Source organism: Leucoraja erinacea, chromosome 7, assembly GCF_028641065.1.
Source record: "Leucoraja erinacea ecotype New England chromosome 7, Leri_hhj_1, whole genome shotgun sequence".
In the NCBI taxonomy this organism is placed as follows: Eukaryota; Metazoa; Chordata; class Chondrichthyes; order Rajiformes; family Rajidae; genus Leucoraja; species Leucoraja erinaceus.
In genome coordinates this window covers 5382177-5407276 of record NC_073383.1, presented here as the reverse complement: position 1 = coordinate 5407276, position 25100 = coordinate 5382177, and the positions used below count along the sequence as shown (strand labels likewise).

Below are 25100 nucleotides of genomic sequence, written 5' to 3'. Positions count from 1 at the left end.
TGGGGAAAAATACTCTTCCCCCAGACAGCATTGACACATCTGCTAGTTTCATCTCCAGTGGTCGTTGAAATAAAGAAGCATTTACTTCTTCTGTCAATTATATAATGATGCTCTATCAAACAACACAGCCTTTAGTGTTTTCAGCTTGCAGTAACAAAAATCAATGTGTAGCTATTAAAGACTCTTTAATATTTGCAAATCTAGTGGGAAAATAACCTTGTTGTTGAGAGTCTGAAACTCTAGCTTCTAGTCACGCCTCCTCCCACTGACACAAAGCTATTTCCTTAATGATGTGAGGTTTCTTAGCAATACAATTATCGTTTCATCACTAATAGAACAAGGAGTTGAGCTAATCGAAATATATAATACTGGAGCCCTGCGTTGCCATTCTAGCTCACTGCACTGACATTGTAGCATGGTTTTGTGCGGGATGATCGCTCAAATTTGTTTGACTTTTTTGAAGTAGCAGCCAAAAAAAGGTTAATCGTTCGAGTGCAGTAGTGACGGCTGCAAAAGCAGTGGTATGCTCCTCCTGCAGAATATGAGAAATAAAAATAACTCCCAGTGTGTCTAACATGGCCAGGACCTACATAACAAATGGCATGGCTCTGTGAAGTGCTGTAGAGCAGAGTGCTCTCGGAGTGTGAGTGCATAGTTCTTTGAAAGTGCCGTTACAGGTGGATAGGGTGGTCAAGAAGGCTTTTGGCACATTGGACTTCATTGGTATAGAAGTTGGGAGGTCATGTTGCAGTTATATAAGACTTTGGAGGGGCCACATTTAGTATTGTGTTCAGTTTTTGTCACCATGTTATAGGAAAGATGGCATCAAGCTTGAAAGAGTGCAGAGAAGATTTACCAGGATGTTACCAGCACTCGAGGGCCTGAGCTATGTGGAACGTTTGAGCAGGCTAGGACTTTATTCCTTGGCACCCAGGAGGATAATGGATGATCTTATAGGGGTGCACAATATTAAGAGAGGAATAGATCAGGTAAAAGCACAGTCTTTTGCCCGGAGTAGCAGAATAGAGAACAAGAGGACATAGGTTTTGGATTTGGGGAGTGCATGGAAGATTTAATGGGAATCGGAGTGGGAACTTATTTTTTTACACAAAGGATGGTGGGGTGCATGAAACAAGCTGCTGGAGGAGGTAGTTGAGGTAGGTGCTATCCGTCTGAAGAAGGGTTTCGGCCCGAAACGTTGCCTATTTCCTTCGCTCCATAGATGCTGCTGCACCCGCTGAGTTTCTCCAGCTTTTTTGTGTAACCTTCGATTCTCCAGCATCTGCAGTTCCCTCTTAAACACTGCTATCACAAGCATGCTGGTTGGCGTGGGCAAGTTGGGCCGAAGGACCCGTTTCCACACTGTTTGACTCTAGTGTAGATTGGGCATCTTTGTTGGCATGGGAAGGTTTACCCATTGAGTAACAATGACACTACATGAGAGAGGGCAGAAATTGACCTACCCTGGGGAAATTGGGAAATGCAAGTGACTGAATTGTAGGTAGTTGAGCATTTTGGGACCTCAGAAATTGGTGCTGGCCCCATTGCTATTTGTGGCTTATATCAACGATTTGGATAAGAATGTACAAGGTATGATTAGTAAGTTAGTAGATGTCACTAAAGTAAATGGTATCATACACAGTGAAGATAGTTATCAAATATCACAGCAGGAATTTAATCAGCTGGGCGTGGGCTGAGGAATGGCTGATGGAGTTTAATGTGGATAAGTGCGAGGTGTTGGGAAGTCAAACCACGTCAGGATCTTCACAATGGTACGGCCCGGGGGAGTGTTGTAGAGCTGTAGACTCTAGGTGTAGAGCTACACATACCCAGAAAGTGGTGTCACAAGTTGATAGTGTGGTAAAGGTGGCTTTTGGTACGTTAGCCTTCATCCGCCAGGATATTGAGTAGAGAAGTTGGTACATTATGTTACAGTGCTGTACGAGTGGCCTATTGGTATGGCTGATTGTGCAGTACCGTGTTCAGTTTTGATCAGTTTACTAAAAGAGTGTCATTGTGCTGGAAAAAGAGCAGTGAAGATTTACTAGGATGTTGCCAGGACTCAAGGTTCCTGAACTGTTGACAGGCTTGGACAATCTGCAGTTTCTTGCCTTTTTAGTCCCTGGGATGGACTAGGATAAAAATCACTTAAGGGCCTGTCCACTTAGGCTATTTTTTAGGCGACTGCCGGTGACTAGACAGTCACCACATGGTGGCCGGGGTGTCGCCTGTATGGTCATGAGTTGTCTCCTCAGTCGCCCCAAAGACTCGTAGCGTTTTTCTGGTTGCCGCTGGATTTTGAAATATTCGAAACTTTTCTGCGACAGTCGTCGACAGTCGGCGCTATGGGTTTATCGTAGCTTGTCTTTTCCTGACGTTGGTGCTGTCGTAGGATATCGCCAGGTTGCCATCAAGAGGTCAAGTAGCGACTTTGGAAAAACACGTGATCAGGGAAAAATAAAGTGCATGGACTTCCTGAATTTTTTGTTGGAGTCCTTCAGCATTGTAAAATGGCTCCATAGAGAAGGAAGGGGCAGCCCAGTGGCAAGGCCTAAGCCCCAACCCTATCCCCATCCACCAGGCAGGTGGAGACTGAAGAGACCTCTTCTTGGGCTTTTTCTTCACCATTCTTCTTGTCCTCCTGTCTTGCAGATCTTTCAGCAAGAGGGCTGCTGCAAGCAGCAGGGCTTCTTCTACTTGTAATAAGAGCAATGCCTTCTGAAGTTGCTCCATGGCAGTCATGATGCAGAATGCACCCTACAACCAGTTTTATAGGACAACTGGGTGATTCCATTGTTTTAGAAGCCAAAATGATGCCACATGTCATCAGTTGTCGTTGACAGGGTCGTAGCTTGTCATAGCTTTGACGTAGGTTGTCGTAGGTGTGGTCGTAGGTGGTCATCCCAAGTTGCGACGATTGGGTCGCCGGTTGTCAGTAGCTTACCGTAGCTTGACATCGACTAGGTGGTAGGTTGTTGTAGCTTGTCGTAGACATTTGTCGTAGACATTGGCGTGGGGAGTGTCCAGTCGCCGGTTTTTCCGCGACCTGCTATGACTATGACAGTCGCCAGCAGTCGCCAGAAAAATCGCCTAAGTGGGACAGGCCCTTTAGTCCTTGAAGGACTTTTCAGGTTCTTCACCTCACTGAACATGGGATTTCTCTCCTGGAATAGATCTTCAGTCTTCACCTAATATAGTCACAAACTTTCCAACTGTAAAGCACAAGGTTGCATTAATTGCTCATCCAGCCCCAAAGCTGTAATGTCTCATATCCTCACCTAACTATTAATTTATGATAACACAAGAAACTGCAGATGCCGAAATCTTGAGCAAAACAAACCGCTGGAGGAAGTCAATAGGCCCGGCTGAATCTGTGGAGGGAACGGAGCAGGCGATGTTTCGGGTCAGGACCCTTCTTCAGATAACAATTAATGATGTCTGCCCTCATTGTCCATCAATCTATGAGCGATGAACCTCAATCAGCCCTCCAGGGTAGAATGACCTTCACCAAGCCAGGAACGCCAACCTTCTTTCCCACTGCACCAACGTCTCTTACACTCTTCCATATTAACTGGTTGGTTAATTGGTGGAAGGCTATTAGGCAAAATGGAAAATAATGCAATGCTGCCACCAAGTTGGGCTTGACTTTTGAACCCCCAGCTTTGCTGTGTCGTCAGTCATTTCCAGCTTCAATTACAACCCATGCATATCTGAAGAAGGATCTCGAACCAAAATGTCACTCATTTCTTCTCTCCAGAGATGCCGCCTGTCCCGCTGAGTTACTCCAGCATTTTGTGTCTATCTTCTGCATATCCACCAGCTGGTTTGAATTTCAAGGTGCAATATCAGGCCTCCCAGATTGATATCACATTTGTCATACTTGTCTAATTTAACTAAAATATTAAATATTTTTATATTTTCGGGCAGTCACAGTGGCACAGCGGTAGAGTTGCTGCCTTACAGCGAATGCAGTGCTGGAGACCCGGGTTCGATCCCGACTACGGGTGCTGTCTGTACTGAGTTTGTACGTTCTCCCTGTGACCCGAGTGGGTTTTCTTCGGTTCTTCGGATTTCGCCCATACTCCAAAGAAGTACAGGTTTGTAGGTTAACTGGCTTGGTAAATGTAAAAATTGTCCCTAGTGGGTGTAGGATGGTGTTAATGTGCGGGGATCGCTGGTCAGCGCAGACCTGAAGGACCTGTTTCCGCACTGCATCCCCAAACTAAACTAAAGCAATATCAGAAATGGCAAGGTAGACAAAAATGCTGGAGAAACTCAGCGGGTGAGGCAGCGTCTATGGAGCGAAGGAAATAGGCAACGTTTCGACCCGAAACGTTGCCTATTTCCTTCGCTCCATAGATGCTGCCTCACCCGCTGAGTTTCTCCAGCATTTTTGTCTTTCTTTGATTTTCCAGCATCTGGGGTTCCTTTTTAAACATCAGGAATGGCAATATTAGAAATAACAATATTAGAAAACAAAGCAGAACAAACAGAACAAAGCCCCAGTTATAACATAAGGGGACATGTTCCAACCTACCATTCACAAGTATCAGGGCAAACACAATTTTCTCAACAATTGTATAATTGGAACTAGGTCCAACTGGGAGCAAGGAACCTAGATGATTTAATCATATCTCAAGTTCACTCACTTAAAGAATGCTGCTGCTGCTGCTGCACTTTTTCCACTAGTTCTAAATACATTAAGGTAGTTACAGAATATGGAATAAACTGGGGATGGTTAAAATATGCACTTGAAACAATCTTAAAAGGACATTTCGAGAGCTGTATGCCTCGACTAATATTTAGAATTACACAGAGCCCATGTTACTTTTGTTTACCTCTTGTGGAGTCTTTGAAGCAAACAAAGTTGCAGAGCCTCCATTCTCTGCATCAGGATAGTTGGGGAACTTCCCAGTTACGTTTCTGGATTGGAGAACAAAATAACAGCATTTAAATTATGCCAGCAAACTATTAACTGGATTTAATTTTCTGATTCGGTAATGGAAGAGGCCGAACATGATACTGGCTTGGCTAATGCACATGGGTGATCAAAAAGCATTAAACGAGCCACAGAATAACTTTATTGGGATATAAAAATAGAAAATGCTGGAAATGCACGTCAGGGAATATCTGTGGACATGGAAACATAGAAACATAGAAAATTGGTGCATGAGTAGGCCATTCGGCCCTTCGAGCCTGCACCACCATTCGATATGATCATGGCTGATCATCCAACTCAGAGTTAACATTTTAGGAACAAGACCCTTCATCAGAAGTAGGCAATAGGTGTTTCAGCGAAGAAAGCATTTTGTGGACAGTGATCAGAACTCCATAAATATTCGGTTATGAATAGGATGGGTCTGGCCCTAAATTGGGGTAAGGTAGATTACAACATTAACAGACAGGAGCTAGAGAGTTTAAATTGAGAGCAGCTGATTTTGGACAAGTCTATATGAGACAAGTGGTGGCACGGTGGCGCAGCGGTAGAGTTGCTGCCTCACAGTGCTTGCAGCGCCGGAGACCCGGGTTCAATCCCGACTACGGGTGCTGTCTGTATGGAGTTTGTACGTTCTCCCAGTGACCTGCATGGGTTTTCCCCGAGATCTTCAGTTTCCTCCCGCACTCCAAAGACATACAGGTATGTAGGTAAATTGGCTCGGTAAATGTAAAAATTGTTCCTAATGTGTGTAGGATAGTGTTAATGTTCGTGGATCTCTGGTTGACGCGGACCCGAATGGGCCGAAGGCCCTGTTTCCACATTGTATCTCTAAAACTATAACCAAAAACATGTGGGAGTCGTTTAAAAGCCAGCTTATGAGGATTCAGTTTAGGAAGGAACTGGATATGTGGGTTTTAACCGAAGATAGACACTAAATGCTGGAGTAACTCAGCGGGTCAGACAGCATCTCTGGAGAAAAAGAATAGGTGACGTTTTGGGTTGAGACCCTTCTTCAGACTGAGTGTCAGGGGAAAGGGAAACACGAGATATAGACGGTGATGTAGAGAGATATAGAACAAATGAATGAAAGATGCAAAAAAGTAACAATGATAAAGGAAACAGGCCATTGTTAGCTGTGGGCTAGGTGAAAATGAGTTACAGACAATGAGACTCAACAAGACGACTTTGAAGCTAGTTCAATTAGAGTGGGAGAGGGATGGAGAGAGTGAGGGGACGCAAGGGTTACTTGAAGTTAGTGAAATCAAAGTTCATACCGCTGGGTTGTAAACTGCCCAAGCAAAATATGAGGTGCTATTCCTCGAATTTGCATTGGGCCTCACTCTGATAATGGAGGAGGCCCAGGACAGAAAGGTCAGTGGGAATGGGAAGGTGAATTATCAGTGTGGGAATGGGAAGGGAAATTACCGGCACGACTGGCATGTTCCAGTAAGGAGAAGGGATAAGGAAAGCATGGTAAGGGAACTTTGGATGACCAGAGAGGTTGTAAATATGGTCAAAAAGGAAAATAATATATAAAGTTTAAGAAGTTGAAATCATGCATGGTCTTAGAGGAATATAAAACAAACATGAAATAACTCAGGGAGGTCAAATAAGTAGGCCATGAGCCTTAAGGGGCCATTAAACATCATTGGTATGTTGTATTAAAGGAAATTCCAGGGCTTTTTATATGTACATAAAAAAAAATAAGAGGGTAAAAGCCCCATCCCACTGTATGAGTTCATTCAAGAGCTCTCCCGAGTTTAAAAAAAAAACTTGTGGAAGCACGTAGAATGTACGTAGCGGGTACGTCGGAGCTTGGGGACGTCTCTTAGCTGCTCGTAACGCTCGGTACTCGGGAAACGCAGTAAGCTCGGGAAGACTCGTGAAGATTTTTCAACATGTTGAAAAATGTCCACGAGAGCCCCGAGTACCCACGGGCGGCCATTACCATAAATCTCCGAGTTCAAATCAGGACAAACTCGGGAGAGCTCTTGGAATGAACTCGTACCGTGGGACAGGGCTTTAACCATGGAGAAGGTAGGACCACTCAAGGATAAAGGAAGGAATTTATACTTGGATTCAGAGGATGTAAGTGAGGTACAAAACAAGTACTTCACATTAGTGTTCATCAAGGAGAAGTACATGGAGGATAGTGAGATCAGTGTGGGTATACTAATTTGGGAGGGAAGCTTGAGATCAAGTAGGTCTCTATGGCATTAAGGTGGATAAATCCTCAGGGCCTGATGGGATCCGGCCAAGTTATTGAGAGGGGCAAGAGAGGAGATTGAAGGTGCTTTGCAGCTGATTGTTATATCTTTTCAAGATACATGCATGGTCATGGAGGACTGGGGAGTAGCCAATGTGGTACCTTTGTTTAAGGAGGTACTCCAGTAAATTATTGAGCAGTGAGCCTCGTATCAATGGTAAGGATGCTATTGGAGAGGATTCTTCAGAATAGTGTTTATTGTACGTGGCAGAGAATGGGATGATTAGGGAGAGTTAGCATGACTTTGTCTATTACAGGTCATGTCTTACTAATCTGATTGCATTTTTCAAAGTGGTGACAGTGCGGAGGGTAGGGCAGTGGGTGCTATCGACATGGATTTTAGAAAGGCATGTGATAAGGCTGTACTTGTTTTAAAAACTGTTGTTGCAAGTGTCATTTTCTACGCTGTTGTCTGCTGGGGTAACAACATCAGTGCTAAAAACAGAAAGAAGCTGGACAAGCTGGTGAAGGATTGCTCTCACCCCAACCATAGACTGTTTACCCTCCTACCATCCGGGAGGCGCTACAGGTCTCTCCGTTGCCAGACCAGCAGGTCCAGGAACAGCTTCTTCCCTGCGGCTGTCACACTACTCAACAATGTACCCCGGTGACTGCCAACAGGGGTACATTGCCAACAGCTGAGATGAGAAAAACTGCAGGAGATTTTAAAAATAACCCATTAGTTTTCAGGAGAGGCTGGTGGTTTTTATAGGGAGGCAGGCAGTAGTAGAGCAGCCATTTAAGAGCAGCCCAGATGGGCAAGGCTATAAAATTATAAAAGGACTGGACAAGCTAGATGCAGGAAAAATGTTCCCAATATTGGGCGAGTCCAGAACCAGGGGCCACAGTTTTAGAATAAAGGGGAGGCCATTTAAGATTGAGGTGAGAAAAAACGTTTTCACCCAGAGAGTTGTGAATTTGTGGAATTCCCTGCCACAGAGGGCAGTGGAGGCAAAATCACTGGATGGATTTAAGAGAGAGTTAGATAGAGCTCTAGGGGCTAGTGGAATCAAGGGATATGGGGAGAAGGCAGGCACGAGTTATTGATTGGGGACGATCAGCCATGATCACAATAAATGGCAGTGCTGGCTCAAAGAGCCGAATGGCCTCCTCCTGCGCCTATTTTCTATGTTTCTATGTATTGAGGTGGAGTGGAGTGTTTGAGGGCAGGTATGGAGGCGTTGGCTCGAGAGGCATCGGCAAGTCGAAGCAGAGAGTAACAGCAAGGCAAATCAAGTTCCTTTTTTTTGTAACTTTTTTTTTCCATCTAAGTGTAGTCGGGAGGGTAGGTAGGGCTCCGGTGAACTCCTCCTGCAGCATGCGAAAATTCAGGGAAGCCTGCAGTGTCCCTGTGGGAGATGCATCCAACTGCAGCTCCTGACTGACTGCGTGAAGGAACTGAAGCTGCAGCTCGATGACCTCAAGATCACCCGGGAGACTGGGAGCACAGATAGGATTTCAGAGAGGTGGTCACACCCAAGGTTACAGGCACAAACTAGATGCATGGCATGGTAGCACAGTAGTGCAGCCGTAGAGTTGCTGCCTCACAGCACCAGAGACCCAGGTTCGACCTTGGCCTTACAGCAACAGAACATGCAAACTCCGTACAGGCAGCACCCGAAAAACATGAGAGATGCTAAAATAGTTTTTCAAAATGGTAAAGCTTTAACTACTGGGCCTCAACAGCAACTAATCTACAGGGACAGCAAGAGAAAAATATCAGTCCAAAAGACAATAGTCAATATCTGGAAAACTTTACTTCTAAAAGGTGAGGAAAGATGATTCCACACATTTTAAAATGAAGTTTAACAGATACTTGAGGATGAAGGTTTACAGGATCACAGACAAAAGTTGGGACTACACACGACTGTTTTATCATACAATTCAACAGTCAACTAGGGCACATCAGGCTGCATGTTTCATTGATTCTATGATTATTATTGCAAACTGCATTTAGAAGTAAGTGAAGGCATGGCTGTTCTACCAAATCCTCTTTCCCTTACCGACACTCGACAAACCATTGCCTGATCTGTTCCCGCAAGGATTCTTTGATATCTGGTCCTTCAACTGAATGCAGTTGCTCTTTTATCGTGACCAACGCTTGCTGGTATTCCACCTCATGTACTTCTTGTACTACCTGCCGCTGTTGCTGCATTTTCTGAGTTTGTAACTGAATAGCGGTGGGTTTCTGAAAATCAGGAGCAGGTTCCTGAAAAACAACAGCCCAAAGAAAAAATGTAAGCAAATGAAACCGCTGGGCAGGAATAAACTGAATACTACTATTTATCCCCTACCAGCCTCTGCCTCAACACTCCCTCCTTCATGTTCCTTACCTGGCTTTTTATCTCCATCATCACACTAGCCCATTACTATATCTTATAGATACATAGAAAATAGGTGCAGGAGGAGGCCATTCGGCCTTTCGAGCCAGCACCGCATTCATTGTGATCATGGCTGATCATCCCCTATCAACAACCCGTGCCTGCCTTCTCCCCATATCCCTTGACTCCACTAGCCCCTAGAGCTCTATCTAACTCCAATGCAACTTATCCACCTATCACCTACAATCTTCGATCTAAACCCTCCCTCGTACTTCAACATAGCCATCTTCACCAGGTGGCCCTTTGATGGCAGCCTTGCCTACAGTCTGTCTGTCCTTTTCGTCTTTCTTTTGTTATTTTTGTTATTTAAAAATAATGTGTCAATGTTCTCTAGTTTGTTTGATTGTGGGGGGGTGGGGGGGGGTTAGTGGGCAGGGCAGTCGGGGGAAACTTTTTTCAATCTCTTACCTTGCCGGAGATGCGATTGTTTTCCAGATCGTATCTCCGGTCGCTCTGCGGCCTAACATCATGGAGCTGGAGGCCTCGCTCGGGACTGACTCATCTACATTATGTCTATGTAATTTATATTCCACGTCATTTATTATTACTCACAGTCGGCCTCTATATATTTAATCTAGTAAAAAGTGGTTTGATGCTATTGTTATTGCAACTTGAAATTAGTAATAAGACAATATTTATTCTATTTTTAGACCTTCATTTAGACACCAGTGGAGACTTTATTTAAACTTTCTTTGAATGATCTTGAATCGGACTTTATCTTGCACTAAACGTTACACCTTTTATCCTGTATCTGTACCCTGGGGATAGCTTGATTGTAATCATGTATAGTCTTTTCGCTGACTGGATCGCATGCAACTAAGAAGCTTTTCACTGGACCTCGGTACATGTAACGACAATAAATAAACTAAAAATGCAGCATTGTGTCTTTTTTTTGTGAACCAGCATCTGCAATTCCTTGTTTCTGCATTCTACTTTTAGGGGCTTGTAACTTTGGCTTACCAAAAATCAAATTCCTTTATAGTTCATCTATGAGAAAGCAATTCATCTTGACAGTCAATGATAATATTTGACAGATCCAATCAAATATTTCGACTCACCATGTCAAGAAATATCATTTCTTCTGCCCGTTCCTTCTTTGTCTTTTTCCTTTGAAGATATCCCTGCCAAATCTGTAAAATAAAACACAATAGCAGAAAAGGAATGGATTTGTGCTAACTTTTTATTAGATTGAGTGAATTTAGATATATTTGAGCACCACACAAAGCTCGTAGAGCTGCAACCGCACAGTAGCCGAAATAATCCTGGTATAATCCTGATCTCGGGTGCTGTCTGTATAGTCTTTCACCATTCTCCCTGCGACCACGTGGGTTCAATCCAGGTGCTCTGGTTTCCTCCCACATCCCAAAGAAGTGTGGGTTTGTACATCAATTCGCCTCTGCAAATTGACCCTAGCGTGCAGGAGGAGGTGGATATGAAAGTGGAATAACAAAGAACTAATGTGGACTCTGTGGGCTGAAAGGCCTGTTTTTCTGCTGATATATTTCACTTGATAATATAACTTTTCAAATATTTAAATGATTGCATTAAAAATAATGCTGCAATATTTCCAGAACTTGCAAAACTTCAAAGCTGAATACATGGCAATTTTAAACATATATTTCCAAAGAATTCTTACGGGACAGCTACATTTTAATCTGAGACATGAATAATGGAGTGGATTTCATCATCCATTCCTTCTATCCAGAGATGCTTCCCCAACATTTGCATCTATCTTCACAAGAATAATGGATTTTGTTTGAAACAGGGTGGAAAATAAATGAACATCATAGAATACCTATCCAGAACCCTGTGCCATTCAAAGCAAACGGCATGCTTCTTGCTGGTGTGTGTGTGTGTGGGGGGGGGGGGGGGCAGTTCGGTGTGATGCTTTAAAACCAAGCATTGATTGGCATGATTCAAAACGCTGGAGTAACTCAGCAGGACAGGCAGCATCTTTGGAGAGAAGGAATGGGTGATGTTTTGTGTTCGAGACCCTTCTTCAGACTGGGCTGAAAGAAGAGTCTGAAGAAGGGTCCCGATCCAAAACATCACCCTTTCCTTCTCTTCAGAGGTGCTGCCTGACCCACTGAGGCAATCGAACATTTTGTGTCTATCTTCGGTGTAAACCAGCATCTGCAGTTCCTTCCTACACATGGTGTGATTGCTCTAAGTGATACCACATGCAGCTATGTCCTGTTTGCAGCAGCGACTCAATATAATTGCTTTGTGATTGTAACATACAAGTTCTGTGTTACACACTTTTTCTGATCAAATTATGATATCAGATAAAGCATCGTTACAAATTCACTTTGAATTACCTTGAAGTTACCCATATGACATCAATCTCACACATTTGGCACTACTTTTTACTCACATTGCAAATGATTGCTTAGTGAAATGGGAACTCTTTAGCATTAAGAAGAATAGAATATGCCATTTATTGTCACTATACATGTATTATCAATCAATAATATCAATCAATAATATCAATCAATATTTAATCAATATTAAAACAAATATATGAGCTTTTGTACAGCACTTTTCATTTAATAATGATTTTCTAGGAAGATTTGCCAAGGGAAATAACAATTATCCTCAAAAGATGATGAGAAAACTGGATAACAGTGGGATGAGCAGGAAGGAAGGCAGGAAGGTGAGAGATGACATAGGTCTGAAAAAGGGTCTCGACCCGAAACATCACCCGTTCCTTCTCTCCAGGGATGCTGCCTGTCTCGCTGAGTTACTCCAGCATTTTGTGTCTATCTATCAGTGGAATGAGTCGGGATAGATTAAATTATCTTTTGTAGACAAAAGTGCTGGAGAAACTCAGCGGGTGCGGCAGCATCTATGGAGCGAAGGAAAGAGGCAACGTTTCGGGCCGAAACCCTTCTTCAGACTTCAGAAATTATCTTTTCTCGTCATTGAATTATTGCGTTCACACGTGAAGTACAAAAGTGAAAATAAAACCTTTCTGATTAATGTAGCTGCCGTGTCAGTAGACATTGTGCTTGTCGACCGTGGTTTAGCCATGCTCTCCCTTTCTTCTTCCATTCGGATTTCCAACATAAATTTAGACCGTAGTCGCCCCTGCCGATTACGCTCAGCAATTTGAATGATATGGATGGCTTCATCCAGAGAAAGTATTCTTATACTGGCTGCCTAAAATTAATAAAACAAATGTTAGAGATTCATCTTTGGGAAGAAGTTTCTAAAAAAAGGAGTTCAAAATTGATTTAAGGTCATCAAACAACTTAATTCTACCAGTATATATCCACTTATTTGGACCTTTATTTCATTATGCCCCTGTCCCACTTAGGAAACCTGAATGGAAACCTCTGGAGACTTTGTGCCCCTCCCAAGGTTTCCGTGCGGTTCCCGGAGGTTTTTGTCAGTTTCCCTACCTGCTTCCACTACCTGCAACCTCCGGCAACCACCTGCAACCTCCGGGAACCGCACGGAAACCTTAGGTGGAGCGCAAAGTCTCCAGAGGTTTCCGTTCAGGTTTCCTAAGTGGGACAGGGGCATAACTCGTCCCATAAGCCTGTATAAAAGACTCACAGCAGTAAGTGAATCATATAAACAAGGAAGTAAAGACTTGAAATGTATGCAGCTGAGAATGATAAACATCCTTATGCCGATTAATTTGTGGTATTCTCAGCAGAGTGGATAATACAGAAACAAACGATCACATAGTTTTTAGTTTTTTTTAGAGATACAGCGCGTAAACAGGCCCTTCGGCCCACTGGGTCCGCGCCGACCAGCGATCTCCGCACACAATCACCAGAAAAATGATATAATTTTGTGGAGATAGTGTATCTTTACAAAAAGTAAAACTACGATGGACATACGAGATGTTTAAAGAGGCTGTCCTACTTGGGCGACCTAATCCGCGAGTTCGAACGAGTTTGCCCTCAACTCATACTCGCAGCAGAGTTGCCACAAGGTCATAGGAGGTCTTTGTAACTCTCCCTCACACTCGAGAGTGGTCCCCGTGTACTCAAGGCCTCAGTTAAAGCGTGGCGTATTTTTCAACATGTTGAAAAATGCCCGCGAGTAAAAAAAGGTCGCCGTGGGAAAAAAAAAACAATATTTTTTTTACTCGTAGGTTTAGTCGTAGTAGGTCTTAGTAGGTCGGCATGTTAGTCGTAGGTAATTGAGGGTAGTCGAAGGTAGTCGTAGATAGTCTTCATCACATTCGAAGGAAATCGATGGAGATAGGCGGCGCGGCTATGGCGCGGGACAATCGCCATCGCCAGCCGGGGGCTTTGACTCTGACATCGGGGGGGGGAGAGTGCAGTGGAGAGATAAGTTTTTTAAGTTTTTTTGGCCTTCCATCACAGCTATGTGATGGATGTTTATGTAAAATGTAATTATGTTGTGTCTGGGGTCTATTTGTGTGTAATGTATGGCTGCAGAAACGGCATTTCGTCTGGACCTCCAGGGGTCCAAATGACAATTAAATTGACTCTTGACTTGACTCTTGACTCTCTTGACTTGAGATCATCTTCACTCTCCACTTTTCGATGTCCAATTTTCCAGAAGTTAGTCATAGCTAGTCTTCAACAGTCGAAGGAGGTCAAAGGAGGTCTTCTGCATAGTTGAAGGAGGTCTTCAACATGACATTTTATTCAAACTCTCCTAAACTCGCCAATTAGGTCGCCCAGGTTGGACAGCCCCTTAAGAAGGAAGCTGCAGATGCTGATAAAATCAAAGGTAGACGAAAATTCTGGAGAAACTCAGCGGGAGAGGCAGCATCTATGGAGCGAAAGAAAAATAGGCAATGTTTCGGGTCGAGACTGAAGAAGGGTCTCAACCCAAAACGTTGCCTATTTCCTTCGCTCAATAGATGCTGACTCACCCGCTGAGTTTCTCCAGCATTTTTGTCTACCATGGACATACGAGAGATCTTTTTCAAATCTATCAGAGTCTGTGCTAAAGAAGGTCCATCATATTCGATCAGAAGAAACTTGCAAATATGCCTGTGTACGCGAGTGTGTGTGTGCGCAGTGTTGGAGTGTGCGGGTGCACAGTGGAATTGTGCATGCATGTATGCAAAGTGGGAGTGTGCATGTGCGGTGTGAGTGTGTGTGTATGCAAAGTGGGAGTTTGTGTGCGCACACGTATAAAATGGGTGATATTGTAGATAGTGAAGATGATTGTCAGAAATTGCAGCAGGATATTGATCGATTGACGAATAAAACCGACCTGACTTGACCGGACAGGTGGGCAGAAGAATGGTTGATGGAATTTAATTCAGAGTAATGCGAGGTGTTGCATTTTTTGTGAGTCTAGTATGGGCGTGACCTACACAGTGACTGGTAGGGCTCAGGGAGTGTTGGAGACCAGAAGGATCGACTGTAGACGTGCAGGTGCATAGTTCCGTGAAAATGGCGTTACAGGTGGATAGGGTGGTCACAAAGGCTTTTTTCACATTGAGCTGCAGGGAGAGGTTGAGCAGGCTCAGGCTTTCTTCCATAGAGTACAGGAGGATGAGGAGTGATCTTATGGAGGTGTACAAAATCATGAGAGTAATAGATTGGGTAGGCACACATTGTCTTTTGCCCAGAGTAGGGGAATCAAGAATCAGAGGACATAGGTTTAAGGTGAGGGGATGAAGATTTCATGCAAACCTGAGGGTCAACTTTTTTTTTTTTTACACACAAAGGGTGTATGGAGCAAGCTGCCAGAGGAGGTAGTTAAGGCAGGTACAATCGCAAAGTTCATGAAACATTTAGACAGACTCTGATTCTTTTTCAAGTCATCTGTAAATAAAATTATTGGAATGAGCAAAATAATTCTTGATCCAGAGGGAGTGAATGCGTGAAATTCTCTACATGAGTGGACTATGTAAAATTTGTGGTCAGATCCACACAAGAGAGAGATCGATAGCATTTTAGAAATGGAAAAGGAAGAATGGACTGGAAGTGTAAAGTGGCATTGGGGTAAAAGATTTACCATGATCTTATTGAACAGTAATGCAGGTGAACCAGATCATCTAGTAAAGTGCTCCATATTATGTGCTAATTAAATATAATTTTGTGGTATAAGAAAGGTATGTTGTGTTGAAACACTTTTGTTAAACTTGTTGCAGGACAAGGCTGATTTAATTTCTCGAGAATAAATTATTTTTTATATTAAAATATACCAGCTTTAGCATTCTAGATAATGGGAGACAAATAAATTTCATTGGCACAACTAACCTTTTCCACTTGAATTGTGCTTTTGGATAATATTCGAGACAGAATGTTCTCTCTGTCCTTCATAACTTTTACTTTATCCTTCATGAAGTATCTTGGAATAGGGATCTCCAAGTCTTCCTGTGAAATTTAATTTAAAATGTAATATAAAGATTCTCGAAATTAAAACAGATCAATAAATATATTATACATTTACATGGATACCTAGTGAGTAATGAAGGACTAAATCGTAAATAATAAATACATAATACTATAACTGGCAAGCAGTTTTAATTACTGCGGTTCATTTAGGCAGCTCACAACCACCTTCTCAGGGTTGTTGGGGGATGGGCAAATCTAAACTGGCTCAGCCTGTCAAGCCCACAAGCCCATGAATGAATTAACAATTGCTTATATTCTGACAAAGAAGGCAGCACAGTGGTGTAGCGGCAGAGTTGCTCCCTTACAACACCAGAGGCCCACGTTCAATCCTAACTATGGGCGCTCTCCGTATGGAGTTTGCACCTTCTCCCGCGCCTGCCTGCATTTTTCATGGGTGCTCCGATTTGCTCCCACAATCCAAAGACGTCCAGGTTTGTAGATTAATTGGCATTGGTAAAAGATTTAAATTGTCCCCAGTATGTAAGATGGTGCTACTGTGCGGGGATACACAATACTGCAGGTGTGGTCTCACTAGGGCCCTGTACAACTATGAGACCACACCTATAGTATTGTGTGCAGTTTTGGACTCCAAATATGAGGAAGGACATTCTTGCTATTGAGGGAGTGCAACATAGGTTCACATGGTTAATTCCCGGGATGGCGGGGCTGTTATATGTTGAAAGAATGGAGCGGTTGGGCTTGTTTCCACTGGAATTTAGAAAGATGTGAGGGGATCTTACTGAAACATATCAGATTATTAGGGATTGGACTCGCTAGAGGCAGGAAACGTGTTCCCGTTGTTGACCAACAAATAACATTTTATCCTGTGATATTTTATTGATAGTGGAGGAAGCGGTGAGCTACATACATACAATAATACTCAACTCACAGATGGTGACACAAGTGTGAAGTGGGGCTGGCTGACACAGACTCAGTGGGCTGTTGTTGAGTTTTAACATCATTGAAATCAGTAATGGCTCGGCAGAAAATATAAATGCAATAACTGCAATTGATTTGAAATGAGGGTGAAATGCAACATCACTTCAGGGTGTGTAAAAACAAAATACAGATGATGTAGGAAGTCTGAAATAACAAAGGCTGGAAATGCTTAGCAGGTCAGGCAGCATCTGTGGAGTCAGAAACAGAGTTTATGCTTGGAGTCAGAGGACATCAGCAGGTTACTAAAAGTATACGTTGAATCTATATTCACCAAGGAACAACATGGAGGATAGTGAGATCAGTGCAATGTATACTAAAATGCAAGGACGTGTTGAGATCAAGGAGGTGGTGGCATTGGTCTCTTGATAAACAATAGGGTGGCTTGGTGGCGCAGCGGCTAAGTTGCTGCTTTACAGCTCATGCAGCTCCAGAGATCTGGGTTCGATCACAACTATCTGTACCGAGTTTGTACGTTCTCCCCGTGACCTTTCTCCGAGATCTTCGGTTTCCTCTCACATTCCAAAGATCTACAGGCTTGTAGGTTAATTGGGTTGGTAAAAGTGTAAATTTTCACTAGTATGTGCAGGATTGTGTTAATTTTTGAATTGAATTCTGTCTTTACTTTGTGTACTAGTCATGTCTCTACTATTTATTTAATTCCCCTTACATGTTTTTCCTCTACCTGCTAAATTTTTGTAAGGTGTCCTTGAGACTCTTTAAAGGCGCCGATAAATAACATTTATTATTATTATTATTATTAATGAGCAGGGACTGCTAGTCGATGCGAACTCGGTGGGCTGAAGGGTCTATTTCCGCGCAATTAAAGTAAATAAGATCAATAAATCCCCAGGGATCTGGAGGGATGTTGGGGGTGGACTTCATAACTCCCTGGGGGGTAAAATAGGTACATGGTACGCTGCCTTCATCTGTAGGGATACTGAGTATAGGAGTCAGGAAGCCATGCACAGGTTTATAAGATTTTGGTGAGGCCACATTTGGAGCAGTTCTGTTTGCCCCATTACAGGAAAGATGTGAAGCTTTATGGAGCTTGCAAAATAAGTTTACCAAGAATGCTGCTTGAATTAGAGGGTATAAACTATAACGTGAGGATGGGGAAACTTGGATTGTTTTTTCTGTATCATTGGAAGTTGAGGGGAGAACTGATAGTTTAGTTTAATAACACCGCATGTAAGCAAGCCTTCGGCACACCGAGTCCCCGCCAACCATTGACCACCCGCTCACACTGGTTCTCTTCATCTCACTTCAGCATCTAAACACTAGAGGCAATTTACAGAGCCAATCACCCTACAGACCTTTGGTGTGTGGGAGGAAATTGGAGCACCCGGAGGAAGCCCACAGGCAGAACATGTAAACTGGATAGAAGTATATCAAATTATGACAGTCATAGATAGGGTAGACAGTCAAAACCTTTCTGCCGAGGATGGAAATGTCAAAGACCTAGAGGGCATAGTTTCAAGGCCAGAGGGGAAAAGTATAAAGAAGATGTGCAGGGCAAGTTGTTTTATTATACAGATTGGTGGAAGCAGATAGGATAGTCACATTTAAGAGGCACATGGATAAGTAGGAATGGAGGGATATGGTACCGTACAGGCAGAAGAGATTAATTTAACATGGCATCACGATAGTTGTAATCACTATCCCCAAAATGTTCTTCCACTGGCCTGTCCAGGCTCATTTTCCAATACAAAGTCCTTCTCGGGTGAGACTATCCGCATACTGTTTCAAGAATCCTCTTGGAACCTCAGAATTTCTACCCTATCTAAGCCTTTGGGACTGAGCAGGTCCTAGTCAATTCCAGGGATGTTAAACACAAGATAGACACAAAGTGCTGGAGTAACTCAGCGGGTCAGGCAGCATCTCCGGAGAGAAGGATTGGGTGACGTTTCGGGTCGAGACCCTTCTTCAGACGGAGAGTCAGGGGAAAGGGAAACAAGAGATATAGAGACGGTGATGTAGAGAGATATAGAACAAATGAATGACAGATATGCAAAAAACTAATGATGATAAAAGAAACAGGCCATTATTCGCTGTTTGCTAGGTGAGAACGAGAAGCTGATGCCGTACAGAAAAGGTACAGAACAAATCAGAGCCAGCACTGATGACACAGGAAAGATGTAGCCTACTTTGGTCCATTTTTGGCTGAGGAAAAGGTGATAAGGAAGGGATATGAACAGTGATACTAGCAGGATGCCTAGGGTGGGGGAGGGATGGAAAGAGAGGGAATGCAGGTATTACTTGAAGTTAGAGAAATCAGTATTCATACCACTGTGTTGCAAGCTGCCCAAGCGAAATATGAGATCATACCACTGGTTTGTAACTCGCCCACTAAGTCAACCCTGTTGCTTTGGCATCTGTTATTAATCTGTCTACGCATGTTCTATGTACTTACATTTCAGGTAAAACAGCACTGGCACTTGCGTGAGAGTGTTAACACCCAATGGATAACAAGAAGTATTTCTGAGGCAATTATAGGAAGAAAAGAATGGGACTTAAAATTTTAAGAGGCAAAAGGAATGCAAAACAAGATTGGAATAGCTAATTATCTAAAATTGTTAAATTCAATATTGAACATGAAGGGTTATAATGTTCCTGATCGGAAGATATGGTATGTAGACAAAATTGCTGGAGAAACTCAGCAGGTACGGCAGCATCTATGAAGCGAAGGAAATAGGCAACGTTTCGTGCCGAAACCCTTCTTCAGACTGATGCAGGGTGGGGGTGGCAGGAAGAAGAAAGGAGGAGCCAGAGGGCTGAGGGAGAGCTGAGAAGGGGAGGAGACAGCAAGGGCTACCGGAAATTGGAGGTCAATGTTCAGGCCACCAGGATGCAGACTGCCCAAGCGGAATATGAGGTGCTGCTCCTCCAGTTTCCGGTGGTGCTCACTCTGACAATGGAGGAGGCCCAGGACAGAAAGGTCGGATTCGGAATGGGAAGGGGTCAGATTCGTAATGGGAGGGGGAGTTGAAGTGCTGAGCCACAGGGAGATCAGGTTGGTTAATGCGGAGGTGTTCGGCGAAACGATCGCCAAGCCTACGATTGGTCTCATCGATGTAGATCAGCTGACATCTAGAGATGTGGTATTGCTCCTCAAGCTCATTGGAAGGGGGTCAGGCAGATGAAGAGAGTAGGGTCTAAGTTGCAGGGTGATGGAAAATTAAAATGGCTGGCAACTTGAAGTTCACTGTTGCCTTTAGTGTCAGAATGACATTACAAAGCGGTAGATGGTCTGATTCTCATTTGGTTTCTGTGGAAACATCAAAAAATAGGTGCAGAAACCATAGCTGATCATCGAAAATCAGTACCCCGTTCCTGCTTCCCCCCCCCATTTCCCTTGATTCCTTTATCCCTAAGAGCTAAATCTAACATGAAAACATCATGTAGAATATATCAAATACAGTACATTACATTAGAAGAATTATAAATAAACCACAACTTCACCTGGAAAGAAAATATTATTCCTGGTTGGTGAAAATAGAATAGAAGAAAGAGATGATGTATTTCCTGGGTAGATAAAAATGCTGCAGAAACTCAGCGTGTGCGGCAGCATCTATGGAGCGAAGAAAATAGGCAACGTTTCTGGCTGAAACCCTTCTTCAGACTGATGTAGGGTGAGGGGGGCGGGGAGATGAAAGGAGAAAGGAAGAGGAGGCGGAGGAGCCAGAGGGCTGAGGGAGAGCTGGGAAGGGGAGGAGGCAGCAAGGGCTACCGGAAATTAGAGAAGTCAATGTTCATGCCGCTAGGGTGCAGACTGAATATGAGGTGCTGCTCCTCCAATTTCCGGTGGTGCTCACTCTGGCCATAGAGGAGGCCCAGGACAGAAAGGTCGGATTCGGAATTGGAGGGGGAGTTGAAATGCTGAGCCACCGGGAGATCAGGTTAGTTAATACGGACCGAGCAGAGGTGTTCGGCGAAACGATCGCCAAGCCTACACTTGGTCTCACCGATGTAGATCAGCTGACATCCAGAGCAGCGGATACAATAGATGAGGTTGGAAGAGGTACAGGTGAACCTCTGGCGCACCTGGAACGGCTGCTTGGGTCCTTGAATGGAGTCGAGGGGGGCGGTAAAGCGACAAGTGTAGCATCTCTTGCGGTTGCAAGTTCCTGTACTTGCATGGGGAAGTGCCACGTGAAGAGTGGGAATTAGCGGAGATGAGTGAAGTAGAGAGTTTCCCTTCACAGTTCTGAAAGTGGAGGGGAAATGCGAGATGGCAGGATCAAACTGGAGATGACAGAAATTAAGAATTTGATGAGGTGCACGTATATCTAGAATAAACTAGAATACTATGCATCATCATATGGGTTGCATAGAACACAGAACATTACAGCATAATATTTGTGCCAAATCTAATGCCAAGTTAAACTAACCTCATCTACCCAAACATGAGCCATATCCCTCTTTTCCCTGCATTTCCATGTGTCTATCTAAAAGCCTCTTAAACGCAACTCTCGTATCCGCCTCCACCACGGGCAGGCCCACTTCAGTTTCCTTCCTTTGCCTTTAAATCAATGATGGAACCACACTCACTGGGGTTAGCTTGAGATCCTGCAGTATATCATCGTAGTAGTGAAACTCCGAGAACTCCAACTTCACCATTTCATTCTTCACCTCAAGGATTCTGCCCATGACACCCTCCAGTACATGGTGGATAATCCTTCTCTTCTGAGGGTGCACAATCTGTTCATAGAGGTCTTCCATATTGCGGAAAATCTTTACATACTTAATGTAGAAGGCCGACAGCATCTGGAAGATCATCGTGCGGTCTGTGAGTGGTTTGGTTTCTTGAGAATAGAGCTCCTCCTTGAGAAGATGGTGAAGTACGTCATGGGTGTCAGCCCACATCTTACTGTAGGTTCTGCAATGCAATAGTGATGGACAACAACATGAACACTCACCAAGAGCTTAAAGTGAAGCTGCTTTCTATAATGAATGTGTTAAGTACATATTATAGAGTCATGGAATAGTAGAGACAATGCAATTCATGCTCTTCATTCGTGCGCTGCCTCTATCACACCACGTCCCTGATCATAGTCCCTTCCTCACCCTCCTCAATCTGCAACTATTTTTTCATTCAATTCATACAGAGCCCTAGTGAGACCACACCTAGAGTATTGTGTGCAGTTTTGATCCCCTAATTTGAGGAAGGTCATTCTTGCTATTGAGGGAATGCAGGTGTACAAGCTTAATTCCCGGGATGGTGGGACTGTCATATGCTGAGAGAATGGAGCAGCTGGGCTTGTACACTCTGGAGTTTAGAAGGATGAGAGGATATCTCATTGAAACATACAAGATTGTTAAGGGCTTGGACACACTAGAGGCAGGAAACATGTTCCCGTGTTGGGGGAGTCCAGAACCAGGGGCCACAGTTTAAGAATAGGGAGTGAGCCATTTAGAACGGAGACGAGGAAACACTTTTTCTCATAGAGAGTGGTGAGTCTGTGGAATTCTCTGCCTCAGAGGGCAGTGGAGGCAGGCTCTCTGGATGCTTTCAAGAGAGAGCTAGATAGGGCTCTTAAAAATAGCGGAGTCAGGGGATATGGGAAGAAGGCAGGAACGGGGTACTGATTTGGGATGATCAGCCATGATCACATTGAATGGCGGTGCTGGCTCGAAGGGCTAAATGGCCTACTCCTGCACCTATTGTCTATTATCTATTGTCTAATTCTCCTATCCAAGACCCAGCCCATGTCCATTACAGATCCCAGACACCGATGAGGTTTACCTCATGTTTTCACTTATTCTAATGCCAGAGCCAGTCACCTTGAATCTGTATCCTCCACTTATAGATCATTGAACGACTTCAAACATGTTTTTCTTTATTAACTTGGTCTTAACATTTTAAGCTAAAATTAAAATGGCATTCATTTCTAATGTGTCATTTTACAATACTGGAAAGATTGAGGAACAAAATGTTTTTTTATTTTTTACATCAATACACTGTTCTCAACAAAAATCTACCCATCTTATAAAATCTTATAAATAGCAGATATAAATTAGATAACTTCAAGATCGAATGTCAAAAACTTTTTTTCATGACAGACAAATAAATCTTCATTGTTTGACCTAATTTGGACTAAAAAGGTGACATTAAAAACGCTGCCACATTTAGTCATGAATATTTAAGAGGGAGGTTTACCAGAAGGAAGCCTGTGTCTTTCAGCTACAGGGAGAGGCTGGATAGACTTAAATTGTTTGCTTTGGAACGATGGAGATTGAGAGGTATATTAAATTATGAGAGGCAAAGATAGGGTAGACAGTCACAACCTTTTCACCCCGCAGGGTAAACATGTCCAACACTAGGGGGCATAGGTGCAAGGTGAGATGGGGAAAGTTTAATGGAGATGTGCAGGAGTAGAGAGTGGTGAGGGTGTGGAATGCTTTGCCAGAGATGGTGGTGAAGGCAGATATGATAGAGGCATTTAAGAGGCTATTAGATAGGCACATGGAAGGGCAGGGAATAGAGGGATATGGATCATGTACAGGTAGATGAGATCAGTTTAACTTGACATCATGTCCTGCGCAAACATTGGGGGCCGATGAGCCCGTCCCTGTGCTGTACAGCTCCATGTTCTAAGTTGTTCTAAGAGCTCGTATTTACATCCAGTAATTGTGTGAAATGCAATTCCAAGCTGCAGAACCATCAGGAATTATAAAAAGCCCTGGTCAAAATTGAAAATAGATGACTGTAGCTCTGCCTTAGTTTGCAATGGGGAGACAGACTCAAATGATGGTGGTATCAAAGAGGCAAGTAATTGCTTGCATAAATCGAAAGATGGAAAAGCATTTTGACAAATGGAGAGCGGAACACTTGATGGTTGGAAACTTGACATTGCAGTTATAGGCCATTTCATTTTCAACGGTGGACAAACGAGGAGGTGTACTGGAGGCTCAGGCAGTTACAAGCTCAGGATCATTCCTACACACTGTTGCTCCCACTCCTGCAGCGGTGACAAAGAATCAGAGAGAGACCAAGTAATGAGGATGTTGCCTCCAACTTTCAAACAAATTTGAATTTATAATATTGCACTGACAGACTCTGTGTTTTTTTATTTAAAAAGGCACAAGAGACAGCAAATGCTAGAATCAACACAAAATCGGCTGGAGGATCTCAACATCAATGGGTAGAAAGGAATGGTCAATGTTTTGTTCCAAAACACCCGTGTCAGGACCTCCATCAGCTTTCAACCTGAATCTTTAACCGTTCCTGTTCACCCACCGATGCTGCTCAATCTGCTAAGTTCATCCAGCACAAATTTGTTGCACCATGGTTTATAAAGTGGCCAAGTATTTCATAGCACACGACACATCCATAAAGTTGACGTTCAAGTTCAGATTAATAGTCCATCCAAAGGAATTTCATGGGAAGATTATATTCACTGTAATTCCCTCTTCTCCCTGATCAGTAGTCCAACTTCCCCACCACTTTTACATCTCTCTCCATTGTGTCTGAGATATCTAAATCCTGGAGTGGTGAGCAGCTAGTTTTGACTGGCTATTGCTGGATCATTGTAGCTCCACGTACTAATCCAATGAATAAGCACTCTATTATGAAATAAAAGATGAATGCTGAAAGAGATCGGCCTCTGACTAATCAAAGAAAGTTGAGGGAAAGATTATGTTGACATGGACAGAAGCATGCATGATGATTTGGAGAATTTTAGAAGCCTGCAAAATATTATGAAAAAGCAATATATGGGGAAAATATGCAAATAAGTGACAAGGAAATACAAAGAGCTAGTTAGAGAGTGGAAATAGTAGAGAGTTCCAACAGAAAATGACAACATTTCCAAGAGACAAAATGAGAAACAGGAAATAGCTTGGAGGTTATTAATAGCTACATTATTTGCAACCGTCATCACAGGAGAGAACAAAAACAAATGTAGGAATGGCAAAGGTAACCAAGGAATTAACAAGGGTGGAAACACATACATACACTAACCACTGCTGTGCAAGCCTTAACAGTAAAGGGAACGAAGAATTCTGGAGTGATTCTTACTAAGTGGCAAATGTAATATGGAAATTAAGAAGCTAAGCCAGATAGTTTCAATTCAATCACTGCAAAAACACGAATCCATTGTTAAGGAATTTGGAATAGGCTATTGGAAATTATTGCATGATTTGGCAGAGCCGACGTGGATGTTATGAAATCAAAACATGAATTAGACACAGTCCATTGCATGAAAACCCAGGCTCGATCCTGACCACTGGCGCTGTCT

At 43.3% G+C, this 25100-nt stretch overlaps 1 protein-coding gene across 2 annotated transcripts in view; it reads right to left on the bottom strand.

The window, feature by feature from the left end:
- The window catches only part of iqca1 (IQ motif containing with AAA domain 1), a 122283-nt gene that overhangs the window by 79314 nt on the left and 17869 nt on the right, over positions 1-25100 (bottom strand). The window contains exons 2-7 of one of the 2 annotated variants that reach the window (XM_055637681.1): positions 21412-21739; positions 15787-15903; positions 12554-12745; positions 10645-10716; positions 9209-9414; positions 4839-4923 (exon numbers count right to left, since the gene is read on the bottom strand). In XM_055637681.1, coding sequence (XP_055493656.1) covers positions 4839-4923; positions 9209-9414; positions 10645-10716; positions 12554-12745; positions 15787-15903; positions 21412-21739 — 1000 coding nt within the window. The remainder of the gene's footprint in view (positions 1-4838; positions 4924-9208; positions 9415-10644; positions 10717-12553; positions 12746-15786; positions 15904-21411; positions 21740-25100) is intronic. The other variant, XM_055637682.1, reaches the window with a different exon arrangement.